This window comes from Bombina bombina, chromosome 6 (genome assembly GCF_027579735.1).
Source record: "Bombina bombina isolate aBomBom1 chromosome 6, aBomBom1.pri, whole genome shotgun sequence".
In the NCBI taxonomy this organism is placed as follows: domain Eukaryota; kingdom Metazoa; phylum Chordata; class Amphibia; order Anura; family Bombinatoridae; genus Bombina; species Bombina bombina.
This window is the reverse complement of record NC_069504.1, coordinates 469,394,993-469,410,097: the sequence shown is the minus strand read 5'-3', so window position 1 is coordinate 469,410,097 and position 15,105 is coordinate 469,394,993. Positions and strand designations below refer to the sequence as shown.

The window sequence follows — 15,105 nt, the reverse complement described above, 5'->3', positions numbered from 1 at the left end:
GTAGCATGAATCAAGGAACTTTTTCCTAAAGTCACCTTCCAATCGTGGGTGCGCAGAATACAACAACTCTGTGTGGGAGCTTGCTTGTTGAATGTCGTCCAGATAAGGAGCTACCACAACCCCCTGCAGTCTAAGTACTGCCAGTAATGCATCCAGGACCTTTGAGAACACCCTGGGAGCTGTTGCAATACCAAAAGGAAGAGCCACAAACTGAAAATGCTTGTCTAGGAAAGCAAATATCAGAAATTTGTGATGTTCCCTGTGAATAGGAATATGCAGATATGCATCCTTCAGATTTACTGTAGTCATGAATTGACCCTCTTGAACCAGAGGAAGAATTGACCGAATAGTTTCCATCTTGAAAGACGGAACGCTTTGTTTACGCTCTTGAGATCTAGAATAGGTCTGAAGGTTCCCTCCTTTTTGGAAACGATGAACAGATTGGAATAGAAACCCAGACCCTGCTCCAGAACCGGAACAGGAACTATCACTCCCATGTTGGAAAGATCCTGCACACAGCGTAAGAATGCCTCTCTCTTTATCTGGTCTACAAATAACCTGGAGAGAAGAAACCTTCCCCTGGGAGGAAAAGTCTTGAACTCTAGCTTGTATCCCTGGGACAGAATGTCTACCACCCAGGGATCTGGAACATACCAAGCCCAAGCTTGAGCGAACAAATAAAGTCTGCCCCCCACAGGTTCTTTCCCGGGATCGGGGGCAGACCCTTCATGCTGACTTTGAATCAGCAACGGGCTTCTTAGATTGTTTCCCCTTGCTCCAGGACTGAGTAGACCTCTAAGAGGGCTTGGACTGATCCTGTTTGGAAGAGGAGGAGGAAGGTTAACCAGAGAAGTTAGGAAAGGAAAGAAAATTACTCTGACGACTCTTCTGTTTATTTCTCTTATCCTGAGGGAGAGAATGTCATTTCCCTCTTGTAATATCCAAAATAATCTCAGCCAAACCCGGCCCAAACAAGGTCTTACCCTTGTAAGGAATGGACAAATGCTTAGACTTGGATGATACATCTGCAGACCAGGACTTTAACCATAAGGCCCTGCGTGCCAGAACAGCAAAGCCAGAATTTTTTGCTCCCAACTTAATAACCTGTAAAGAAGCATCCGCAATAAAAGAATTGGCCAATTTTAAAGCCTTCATTTTATCCTGAATCTCCTCAAGAGGAGTATCCTGCTGAATATAATCAGACAACGCATCAAAGCAATATGCAGCCACACTGGTAAAGATAGCAACACACACATCAGGCTGCCATTGGAACCCCTGGTGAACATGCATCCTTTAAAGCAAAGCCTCCAACTTCTTATCCATAGGATCCTTAAAAGAACAACTATCCTCAATAGGAATAGTGGTTCTCTTAGCCAAGGTAGAAAAAGCTCCCTCTACCTTAGGAACCATCTGCCATGATTCCTTAATAGAATCCGCAATAGGAAACATGGAGAAGGAGAAAAAGGAACTCTAGGCTTCTCCAATTCCAGTGTAATAATCTCTGGAACTGGAAAAACTTCCACCATGGAAGAAACATCAAAAAACTTATTAAGCTTACTAGCCTTCTTGGGAGTAACTATGACCGACGAATCAGAGTCATCCAAGGTAGCCAAAACCTCCCTGAGTAACTAACGGAGGTGCTCCAGCTTAAATCTGAAAGAAACAACCTCAGAATCAGCAGAAGGAATTACATTATCAGAGTCTGAAATTTCACCCTCAGACGCCACAGAAGTATCTTCCTCCTCAGACCTATGGGAAGAAACATTTGACCTAACTGCAACAGAGTCAGAAACCTTATACTTCCTTTTGCGCTTTCCCTGCAACACAGGAAAAGCAGAGAAAGCCTCAGATACAGCAGAGAATATGTGAGTAGCCATATCCTGCAAAGAAAAACCAACCTGAGATGAAACGCAGGGCACTGCATGTGAAGAGAATAGAGATTGGGATGATTGGGGAAAAAGCTGTGGTATAGCTTGAATAGGAGACTCCTGAACAACATTCTCCTTAGAAAAAGAAGGCTCTGAATCAAAAAGCCTATCCCTGTACTGTAATGTTCTCTCTATACAAGAAGAACAGAAAGGGATAGGTGGCTCCACATTAGCATCTAAACATAAATTGCAAGTAACTGCTTGCAAGTCCTCTTGGTCCATCTTAACAAATTAAACAAAAAAATAATCAAAAAATGAATTAAATGTGGCATAAAAAAATTGCTTCAAAAATCAAAACGTTACTGTCCCTATAAATAAGATTAATAAAAAATAAGAGTCCAAAAACAAACCACCCTGAGCCCTTGTCTAACACCTCTACACCTTAACAAGCCCAACTGAGGTGCTTAACCAGCCTCCTACCAACCGGAGTAGACACAGACTCGAAAACTATCCGGACCTCACACTCCACAAAACCGCTCCAACGTAGCACCAGAGCTGCAGCGGAACCACCTCTCACTTCCGTCTCAAACACACACCGAGAGGAAGAGTGCGCAACACTCGCGCCAAACAAAACTCAGCCCATCGTGGGCGTAACGGGGCAGCAACATTTTATTTGTCTGTTAGGCTCAGTGCAGGCAGGATTGCAAGAGGCACTTCGGGTTTACAGTTTTTTTGCAATCCTGCCTGCACTGAGCCTAACAGACAAATAAAACATTACTGCCCCGTTTTACAAACATACACATGAGCCCAACAAGGAGTGAAAATGTAACACTCCCCTAAAACAGAGCCAAAAACAGCCTCAGTTGCCATCCAAATCCTCAACAGTGCCCCACAATACTGCAATGAGTTAAAATACCTGCACACAATCAGGAATAAAATAACCCCCTAAGTGCTAGACTTTCTGACCTCAGAAAATAAAAAACAGCACTTACCTCTATAATAATCTGCCCGGCACCACGGGCAGCTCACAAAGTTTGAAAGGCATCACTCCTTACATGGACCTGTGGGAAACAAAAAAGTGATTAAACCTACACAGGCTTTTGAAAGAAGGGCAGCACAAACTATTTGGGAGGCGCAGAGGAGATTATACCCCCACAAGTTTCTAAATGTATAAAAGTCACCACTGCTCTACTGAAGAGACTGACAGGGACTACGGCTACACCCCAAGAAAACAAAGCAAACCTGTTCTGCTTAAAAATTAAACTCTTGATTGAAGGATCAGACACCTAACTTTACCCCTCCTTGCAACTGATACAAGCAAAGCTAATGACTGGGGGTTGTGGGTAAGGGAGTGGTATTTAACATCTTTCCTGTGGTGCTCTTTGCCTCCTCCTACTGGTCAGGAGTGATATTCCCAATAGTAATAATGATGATCCGTGGACTCACTGTGTCATTAGAAATAGTTAATTAACTTAATGTTGAAAATGAAAATGGATCAATATTATAATATCTCTTTATCAACAACGATGATTTGTGTCAGAGGTAATATAAGAGAAATACACAGACAAGAAATATCTATGAATATTCAAAGTATGTCCAAATACATAGGACACAAGGGATATAAGTACCTTATAAGGCGAGTGTATATGCGATGACAATTAAACTTTTAATAATTATGACATCTTAAAAATAGATACTGGGTCACTCCCAAAGCTAATGCCTGTGCATATGTGTATTAATGGTAAAGAATCATACAGCCAATGAACGTGGACAAACATGACCAGTAGGACTTCGCATTTATAGGTGTACAAATATATAGAGATCCCTAAATACTCCAAGTACAGCCTGGGTACTTAGGATATGTGAATAAGTATAGTACATGTAAAAATCCTATCACTGAATGGGGTAAACAGTGATGCGGCGTACAACAAGAAAATCTGTCATTCTGATGAGTCCTATTTGACTGAGGAAAGTCTAAGGGCTGTATCCTGATTGGTGCCAACTCCCTCTCTGTGTTACCCAATAGAGCACTCCCTTTTTTCCTTCCTAGGGTGTCCCTAAGTAGCTACCTGTAATTTCCTATTGGCTGTCTGCCACATAAAAAAAAGCTGAGAATGGGGGCGGCCGATGCCTTTGAAAAAGCAGTAGCGAAACGCGTGTCAGGCGTTTGCACTGCTCCATGTTGCATTACAAAACAATTATTGCTTTATAACCGCTGTAAAAGTAAGCAGTTCCGGGTTTAGCATTTAAACTTAGGAGGGTTAAAGACACTTAGTGGAGATCTTTTAGTAGCTACTTAATGGGAATATGTCCACCATTACGGCTGCTAACTAGAGACTTTTTGTCTTATATGCTACTTATATTGGATTTCGCTATACTATGTATGTTTACATGCTTCATTGTGATAAATCCGTTTGTGTTTAGGTCAAAATCTTATCTATAAACACACAGGGAGCAGTTATACCGATATGTGTTTTTTAATGTGTTCTTAAACGTTTATGTATTCACCATTTTTATATGTATGTAAGTAAAAGTTAAGTTTTAATCAATAGATTCGTCAACCCCCATCTCTCTATTACTCTATTTTGATCTCACATCACCCTGTAATAGTTTTTTTTTATAATAAAGTTTTTTTATTGAGGCAGTAACGTAAAAGCATGGTTACAAAATGCAGAGTCACAGACTTGATGAAACAAATTCCAAGGAAGGATACACGTACTATCATATATCAAGACATTAGTGAACAGAAAACCAATCAGTGCGAGTAACCCAAATAACTTCAATTGAATGAAAGGAATTAAAGATGTAATATCCTAAGACTGTATATGACCTGTTAGGCCTCATTTTATATGCACACAATAAAGCATTTAGTTGATGGGGGAATATGGAGGTGTATACAGATGTCAGACTCAGAGCTGGGACGGAGTAATAGGTATTAAAGAAAGTTGAGGGAAGGAAGGAAAAAAGGAAGAGAGGACAAAAAAAGGGGGGGGGGGGTCATGTTATGAAGTGGAATGAGTGATGCCTGGGCCTATTATTCTGGGTATATTTCAGTCCAGGGTGTCCAAGTTTCAAAGTAAAAGCCCACGCTATCAAGGACCTTGTGTGGATGTAACTCCATTCGTCTAATGTACTGTATAGTGGAGATAATATTGGAGAAATGTGGGGGTTCTACTTTTCCACACTCTAGCTATTGCTAACTTAGTGGCCATGAGTAGATAGATGGTAAAAGCCTTTTGGGGTGGGAATAATTTGGGTATGTTCATATAGAGCAGAAAAGCGTCTGGGATATGAGGTATTTTGATCTGCATCTGATTGAAGATTGCGGAGAGTTCTAACCATAATGGTTGTATTTTGGGGCAAAACCACCATATATGAGAAGTGGTGCCTACGTATCCACAATCTCTCCAACACAGAGGGGAGTGAGTCTCGTGAATTTTCTGCAAGGGACTAGATGCCATCTGACTAGGATTTTATAGTGAAGTTCCCAGAGGGTGGAGAAATGTAGGAGTCTTTTGATAACTACAATTTCTCTATCCCAAGCATCGGTTGTGAAGATCAAGTCCCATTACCAATGCAATAGTTTTTTAAGTGTGCCACAACAGTGTTTATTTCCTTTCTCTACCCATATTTATTCCTTCAAAAGAGAACGAATATGTTCAATTTTAAATAAAAAGAAGGAATTTTCAGGTTCTACGTTCGATGAGGGAGCCTCACTGTTAGAGGAATCCTCATTGTTTGAATTGACCTGACCTTTTTAGTTTATTTGAAGACGGTAATGCAGCTAGTGCTTTCAAAATGCAAGTAGAAATTATATTTTTCATTGCTTTGGGGTACGCCATCTGCATCTATCTGCAAGGAGGAGACGGTAGGTGCATTAGTACACATAGAAACATCATTAGATTGACCGGTATGCAATAAAAAAATCTAAGCATGAGTCACAAGCTACTTCAGTTTTCCAATAAGCACACTTAGCTTTGGTAGAAAAGTGTTCAGAAGACTCCGTTCCTATGGTAGTTTTAGGGACAGATTGGTGCTGCTCCATTATGGCAAAAAATCTAAGAAAAAAAACGAATGCAATAAACACTGTTGTTACCCCCTTAAGGCAAGCTTTATGAAGAAAAGGAAAAAATATGCCCCCTTTATAGTCCGTTGCTTGGACATTCAAGTGCTGAACAAAAAACAGCCTAGTTAATCAGTAACTGTCAAAGTGTGCAATTATCAGTAAATTTAAAAAGGCAAAAAATGCATGCTAGCATGCGCATCAGTTGAAGCGATGTTCCTTGTGCGTAGTATAATGCGCTTTTACACCAATAGAGGCGCAAGTTTGAAAATAGAAGAGCGCAATATTTGGCTTGCAAATTAGTACTATTAGATGCGCGTTGTCTACGTTCGCATGTGAAAAATTGGCTTGCGAACCTGACACATAAATATGGCGCAAACATAACAAGCAAGGGGAATAGTAAGAATCTGTCCCTGGGCCATACATACACATATACCTACATAGATAAACTTCTAAACATTATTTAAAAAGTGCCCATAAAGATAGCTGTGTCTATTAAAAATTATTCAATTATACCTAATGGAATAGGAGTATAATGTTGATCTGTAAAGGGAGGCAAAAGACGAGTTCCTGCAGCCCAATTTACAGAGAGCCTATGAAGGAATTCCCATAAGGTGAAAACATTGTATCATGAGGCAGTACTCCAATCACATCCCTCTCACAAGCACTGTACTCTGAGGGGAATTGGGCTTTAATATAATCTGAAGCGCCTTTCACTGAAGAAATCAAGCACATCATCATGCTTCAACCACCTCCAACGGAGGCAACGTTTAAAACTGGAGGTATGAGTGAGGTTTGGAGGGGTTTTATAGGCTTTTAAGGTTTGGGAATCTTTACCTCCTCTTGGTAGGAATGTATATTTTATAAGTAACAGCTTGTTGACTCTCGCCACCTATATAAACGTATAATCAAGAATTACTAAGCACTGAATTACATCACTCAGGGCCTTTTAACACTTCCCCTGCAGGTCTTGGCATGACAAAATAAGAAAGAAGGAAAAAAGAAGAAGGAAAAAAGAAGGAAGAAAAAAGAAGAAAGAAAAAACTCACACTCCAGAACTGAGGACTAATAAACCTATTCATCAATGCAAACACTTTAATATCTTGGTAATTAAAAATATCCTGATACAGAAGACTTGGGTAGTAGAAAGTAATTTTTGAACCTCCAAAAAAAAAAAAAAAAAAAAAAAAAAACTAACATTGAAAAACCAGGTAACTTTTTAGCCAGGCCAGAACAAAAATTTAAACTTACCACTGCTAGGCTCATTGTAATACTGTGTGATGTAATTGTTCATGTCGTCCTTCATAATTACTTCTGGAATTAAGAACACACTGGGTATTAGAAATACCTAATTTCATGAAAAAAAATTACTAATATGAATTACTAATAATAACTAATATTTTTTTAATCTAATTCACTTGCATAGTTTAAAGATGTATATAACAGGCAGATGTGATAATAAATATATTTTTCTCTCTCTTATGCTTTTAGCTCTTTTCCCAACACTAGTTTCTCTCCAAATATCCCAAACCTATTACATAAATGTTTTTTTCTCACTTGTGTTCACCAATTTAATGAACCCTTTTCTTTGTTGTTTTTCTTCTTTCTTTCTCTATCACACGCCTATTTTCTGCTCCCCATTATCCCATCTCACTCTCCCCCCTTCTTAGTAATAAAAGGTGGTCAGAGTTCACAAGCCATTACTCCTGGAAATTCTACTTCTGACCATTAGTAAAAGCCAAAGTTTCACAAAACACCAAGAGCACTTTAAAACCCTCCCATCTTACTAAAAACTAAATTTATGCTTACCTGATAAATGTATTTATTTATTTCTTGACACAGTGAGTCCACGGATCATCATCAATTACTGTTGGGAACCAATACCCAAGCCAGAGGACACAGATGATAAGGGAGGGACAAGACAGGAACCTAAACAGAAGGCACCACTGCTTGAAGAACCTTTCTCCCAAAAGAAGCCTCAGCCGAGGCAAAAGTATCGAATTTATAGAAGTTGGAAAAAGTGTGCAAAGATGACCAAGTTGTAGCCTTGCAAATCTGTTCCACAGAAGCTTCATTTTTGAAGGCCCAGGAAGAAGAAACAGCCCTTGTGGAATGAGCTGTGATTTTCTTAGGAGGTTGCTGTCCAAACTTAGTACGCAGAGCCACCTTATCAGAGTGAAATATAAGATAAGGGGAATCACACTGTAAAGCAGAGAGTTCAGAAACTCTCCGAGCAGAGGAAATAGCAACAAGAAAAAAAAAAAAAAAAACTTTCCAAGATAACATATCTAAAGAATGCATAGGCTCAAACGGAGCCTGTTGTAAAACTTTAAGAACAAGGTTAAGACTCCATGGAGGAGTAACAGGTTTAAACACAGGCCAAATTATAACCAAGGCCTGACAAAACGATTGCATGTCTGGCACATCCGCCAAGCGCTTATGTAAGAAAATAGACAATGCCGAAATCTGACCCTTTAGAGTACTTGTCGACAAACCCTTCTCCAGACCATCCTGGAGAAAGGACAAAATCCTAGGAATACTTACTCTACTCCAAGAGTATCCTTTGGATTCACACCAATACAAGTATTTACGCCAGATCTTATGGTAAATCCTGCGAGTCACAGGCTTACGAGCCTGAGTCAAGGTCTCAATGACCGACTCTGAAAATCCACGCTTAGATCAAACTAAGCGTTCAATCTCCAAGCAGTCAGCTTCAGAGAAACGGACCCTGAAGTAGAAGGTCCTTCCTCAGAGACAGTCTCCAAGGTGGAATGGATGACATTTCCACTAGGTCTGCATACCAAATCCTGCGAGGCCACGCCGGGGCTATGAGAATTACAGACGCCCTCTCCTGCTTAATTCGAGCAATAACTCTTGAAAGGAGAGCGAATGGCGGAAACAGGTATGCTAGACTGAAGTTCCAAGGAACTGCCAGAGCATCTATCAGAAATGCCTGCAGATCTCTTGACCTCGAGCCGTATCTCGGAAGTTTGGCATTCTGACCAGAAGCCATGAGATCCAACTCTGGATGCCCCCACCTGAGGGTCAAGCTGTAAAACCCATACGAATGAAGTTCCCACTCCCCGGGATGAAAAGTCTGTCTGCTCAAAAAATCCGCTTCCCAATTGTCCACTCCTGGGATGTGAATCACAGAAAGACAACAGTTGTGGGTCTCCGCCCACTGAATAATTCAGGTCATTGAGGGATGGGACTAGCGCCTACTCTGATACCCTTAGCTAGGGGGAGGGGTGTGACCTAGTAACCACCAATAGGAGTCAAGTTAAGAAAGGGGATCCCCCAAGCGCCTACCAGGCTGGAGGCAGAAGGGAATAGCACTACGAGTTAAGTGTACTAGAAATATTTAATAACAATGTTTAAAAACATACAGTGAAAATCATGGATCCATGAAAAACAATAAAAACAGTAAAACAGGGTTTAAAAACAATATACAAAATAATCAACAATAGATGATCAGCATCAGATAATCACAGATGCGGATTGAGAGTATACGGGACTGGGTAATAAGGATAATCAAAAATATCAAAAATTATAATCAAAAAATGGCAAGTGTCCAGAGATGTCCAAGAGTGTTAAGTAAATTGTGAAAGAAGACATTTTTTCACGATTTACTTAACAATCTTGGACATCTCTGGACACTTGCCATTTTTTGATTATAATTTTTGATATTTTTGATTATCCTTATTACCCAGTCCCGTATACTCTCAATCCGCATCTGTGATTATCTGATGCTGATCATCTATTGTTGATTATTTTGTATATTGTTTTTAAACCCTGTTTTACTGTTTTTATTGTTTTTCATGGATCCATGATTTGAACTGTATGTTTTTAAACATTGTTATTAAATATTTCTAGTACAATTAACTCGTAGTGCTATTCCCTTCTGCCTCCGGCCTGGTAAGCGCTTGGGGAACCCCTTTCTTAACTTGAATAATTCAGGTCACCTCTGTCATGGCCAAGGAACTCAGAGTTCCCCCCTGGTGGTTGATATAGGCCACCAAGGTTATGTTGTCCAACTGGAATCTGATAAACTGGGCTAAGGCTAACTGCGTCCAGGCCAGAAGAGCATTGAAGATTGCCCTCAGCTCCAAGATGTTTATGGGCAGGACTGACTCCTCCTGAGTCCATAAGCCCTGAGCCTTCAATGAGCCCCATACTGCTACCCAACCTAGAAGGCTGGCATCCGTGGTCACAATCACCCAGGAGGGTCTGCGGAAGCAAGAACCCTGGGAGAGATGATCCTGAGAAAGCCACCACGAAAGAGTCTATTGACGCCTGATCTAGACCTACAGGCGGAGACAGGTCCGTAGAGTCCCTGTTCCATTGTCTGAGCATGCATAACTGCAGAGGTTTGAGATGGAACCGAGCAAACGGAATGATGTCCATGTAAGCCACCATCAGACCGAGCAGCTGCGGCATATCTGCAACAGGAGACACCTGAACAGCATTTGCCTGGGATAATCGTGGCTCATGGTCAAATATTTTATCTCTATAACTTAAAGTTCTCTCAATGAATGAGGAACAAAAAGAAACTGGGGGTTCCACCTGAGCATCAAAAAAAGCCTCTTGATCCATCTTATGTAATGAATAAGGATAAGGTGTAAAAATTATTTATTTGAAAATAAAAAATAAATGTGTACTGTGTCTTTAAATAGAAATGTGTGTTAGCGCAACAAACCAAATAGATCTCAGGCTACCTATACACTTCAAAAAGAAAAGGAGTAAAGATGCTCAAATGTGAAAAAGAGCCTACAGACCCCCTCAAGTAAAAAATATGTAACTTGTTGCTAGTTAATTATACAACAATGAGGGGATACTTGCCATAGGGACTGAGTAAAACAAGTGGTAAATATGCATGTTACATTCACTTCACAAAGGCATCATTGACTGTCCATGAATTTTAAGTGCGGGTAATAGCAATAGATTATGCTTACAATGAGAGTTATTTTCCAAAGGCACCCTCCCCCTGACAGGCATCAGACACAGCATCAAGCAAGGCGTAAAATAGTGTTGCCTGTAAAGTTCAGTACAGAGTTCAATGCAATATAGTGCAAGGACCCGCTGCCCTGAAGCGGGTACTTGAAACAATAGAAACAAACGGAACACATCAACTGTGAAAACAAAGGGCGTAGGGGCACTTAAACAAAATTCAATTCAATTCAAATAGTAGTACTCACTGGCAGTGATCTGTAGTAGAGGTCAGGCATATACGGCGGGCAGCCCTTTACTTCTGTGTATCGATAGGGCTAAGCCTGTTCGTCCGTTGCCTGCATCCAATCGCAAAGCTCCGATGTCCGCTACGTCACACAGACTTTGTAGGTGAATGACACGCTTTCTCCACCACCACCCATTGGCTTTAAGGTCCCGATGGCAAAGATGCTCCGGTACTCCAAGGATTCAAACGAGAACCGGCAAATTAAATAGGCAAAAAAGATAGAGAATCCGGGGCCAAGGATTGCTTGATAAAAACCAATGTTTTATTATCCAAAATAGTTAAAAGCAATACAGAACAAAAAAGTGCAACATGGAAGAGATGTGTACAACGCCTCCAAACAAGCTTACGCATTTCGGCCGTAGCCTTACTCTTAGCTTATTTAAAATACACTCACAGCTGTGTACTTATAGAGAATTGTAGTGCTGTGATTGGTCTAAAAACATATAGGGTGGTACTAAACATTCAAGCACATCAGTGTCAAGCATTATATGCTAATGTTGAGTCTCAACTGCAAATTAAGTTTAAATTTAGTAACACACTGAGAAAACATCATGAATAAGATCAATGGTGAATACTATTACACTGAATATACAGTATCATGTAATAAGGTAAAAATAACAATGATAGTTATAGTTCACTAGAACATTTAAGCTATTCTGTACACAATATATAAATGCTAAACGATAACCATATGTACTATGTGATTAGTCTATAACGCCATCAAAGGGCTAATCTAAGACCATACAAGTTATCTATGTATAGTATACAAACTGCTTAAACGCATAGATAAAGTGCTCTACAGGAACTTGTCTGCTCCTAGAGTTTATTCTCATGCCAACGAAATGAGTTATTTGGATATAACAATGAGGGGCCTTGAAGATGGCAGAGTTGAAACTACTAGCTATAAAAAGCCAATATCGGGCAATACCTTACTTCACGGTAAGAGTTGCCATCCACCTCATGTACCCTATGCGATTGCCAAAGGCCAGCTTATCCGACTAAAAAGGAATTGATCAAGTGAACGCTCCTATATGGATCAATCTGAGGCATTAATAGGTCGTTTAAAGCAACATGGTTATAAAAATTCAGATATCAGGAAGGCACAAATAGAAGCGGATAAGATGGAGAGAAAAACGCTCCATATAACCAAAAGGAATCTTGGGGTGGTTCCCTATAAAGGGGTTACATTTGTGACAAACTACAGTTCCCACTATCAACAGATTTGTGGCATTATCCGCAAACATTTTGGCCTTCTGCGAGCAGATGATAGATTGGTTAATACAGTCGAAGGTGGTCTCAGGTGTTCCTATAGAAGATCCAGCACAATAGGTATCTCCTTCCCAAATGAGAAGCAATCAGGGAGAAATCAGTTCATGGTTAACTCATAGAGGCATGTTTAAATGTGGCCACAAGAAATGTAAACCTTGTGACTATATGGAAATTGCTTCTTCTTTTACATCTACAGTTAACAATAATACCTATGATATCAAAAGGTGTTTAAATTGCTCCTATTCGAATGTGATCTATATGATCCAGTGTACCCGATGTAGGGTACAATATATAGGACTCACCACAGAGACATCAGATCCCGTATTTGGGAACATTTTAGCTCTATAAATGTAGCTAAGGCAACTACACCAATAGTGACACACTTTGCATCAATACATCAGAAAGACTTGTCCTTGTTCAAATGGAAGGCCATAGAACAGGTTTAGACCCCCACTAGAGGTGGAGACAGGAAGAAACTCCTGTATAAAAGAGAGATGTACTGGATATTTCATTTGGAAACTAGATACCCAGGAGGGTTGAACTCTCAATATGATTTAATTAATTATTGGGAGTAGAAAGTGGCCCAATTAATCAATCATTTATGTATTTTATAAGTTTGAGTTTGACTTTACATCTATATTATACATCTTATGAATAGATCTAGTCCTCAGTCATACTAAATGGTTCTTACTAACTCTAGGTGGATGGCCTAATCTAAATAAATATAAATTCTAATATTTATATTTAGCTTTTGTACCCATCCAACATAGTATTTCCATATGTCTAGGTATTCATATTATTCAATAGTATACTTATAAGGTACGTGCCATTACCACTTCATATGTATGGGTTATCCAGTACCATTACTTTTTAAAGTTCTATCCTACTTTTTAAGGTTTAAGTATCATCTAGCGAATAAACTCTAGGAGCAGACAAGTTCCTGTAGAGCACTTTATCTATGCGTTTAAGCAGTTTGTATACTATACATAGGTAACTTGTATGGTCTTAGATTAGCCCATTGATGGCGTTATAGACTAATCACATAGTACATATGGTTATCGTTTAGCATTTATATATTGTGTACAGAATAGCTTAAATGTTCTAGTGATCTATCACTATCATTGTTATTTTTACCTTATTACATGATACTGTATATTCAGTGTAATAGTATTCACCATTGATCTTATTCATGATTTTTTCTCAGTGTGTAACTGAATTTAAACTTAATTTGCAGTTGAGACTCAACATTAGCATATAATGCTTGACACTGATGTGCTTGAATGTTTAGTACCGTCCTATATGTTTTTAGACCAATCACAGCAATACAATTCTCTATAAGTACACAGCTGTGAGTGTATTTTAAATAAGCTAAGAGTAAGGCTACGGTCGAAACGCGTAAGCTTTTTTGGAGGCGTTGTACACATCTCTTCTATGTTGCACTTTTTTGTTCTGTATTGCTTTTAACTATTTTAGATAATAAAAACATAATTTATGTAAGAATTTACCTGATAAATTCATTTCTTTCATATTGGTAAGAGTCCATGAGCTAGTGATGTATGGGATATACAATCCTACCAGGAGGGGCAAAGTTTCCCAAACCTCAAATGCCTATAAATACAACCCTAACTACACCCACAATTCAGTTTAACGAATAGTGGGGTGATAAAGGAGTAAAAAGCATCAACAAAAGAATTTGGAAATAATTGTGCTTCATACAAAAAAATCATAACCACCATAAAAAGGGTGGGCCTCATGGATTCTTGCCAATATGAAAGAAATTAATTTATCAGGTAAATTCTTACATAAATTATGTTTTCTTTCATGTAATTGGCAAGAGTTCATGAGCTAGTGACGTATGGGATATCAATACCCAAGATGTGGAACTCCACGCAAGAGTCACTAGAGAGGGAGGGATAAAAACAAACAGCCATTTTCCGCTGAATAAATAATCCACAACCCAAAATATAAGTTTATTCTTTAAATGTCAAGAAAAAATTAAAACATCAGCAGAAGAATCAAACTGAAACAGCTGCCTGAAGACCGACTCCAATAAGCTTGAAGAATCAAAAGCTTTAACCAAGAAACTAAGGAAATAGCAGAAGTTTTCTGACCTTTCCTAGAACCGGAAAATATAACAAATAGACTAGAAGTCTTCCTGAAATCTTTAGTAGCTTCAATATAATATTTCAAAGCTCTCACCACATCCAAAGAATGTAAGGATCTTTCCAAAGAATTTTTAGGATTAGGACACAAGGAAGGGACAACAATTTCTCTACTAACGTTGTTAGAATTCACAAGCTTAGGAAAAAATTTAAATGAAGTCCGCAAAACCGCCTTATCCTGATGAAAAATCAGAAAAGGAGATTCACAAGAAAAAGCAGATAGCTCAGAAACTCTTCTAGCAGAAGAGATGGCCAAAAGGAACAATACTTTCCAAGAAAGTAGTTAAATGTCCAAAGAATGCATAGGCTCAATATGGAGGAGCCTGTAAAGCCCTCCAAACCAAATTAAGACTCCAAGGAGGAGAGATTGATTTAATGACAGGCTTAAATATGGACTAAAGCCTGTACAAAAACAGTGAATATCAGGAAGTTTAGCAATCCTTCTGTGATAAAACAGAAAGAGCAGAGATTTGTCCTTGCAGACAAAACCTTATCCAAACCATTCTGAAA

The 15,105-nt window shown here is 39.2% G+C and overlaps 1 protein-coding gene across 1 annotated transcript in view; it reads right to left on the bottom strand.

Moving 5' to 3' along the window:
• TMEM266 (transmembrane protein 266) overlaps positions 1-15,105 on the bottom strand; it is a 488,010-nt gene that overhangs the window by 121,438 nt on the left and 351,467 nt on the right. The window contains 1 exon segment of the mRNA XM_053717259.1: positions 7,183-7,245. Coding sequence (XP_053573234.1) covers positions 7,183-7,245 — 63 coding nt within the window.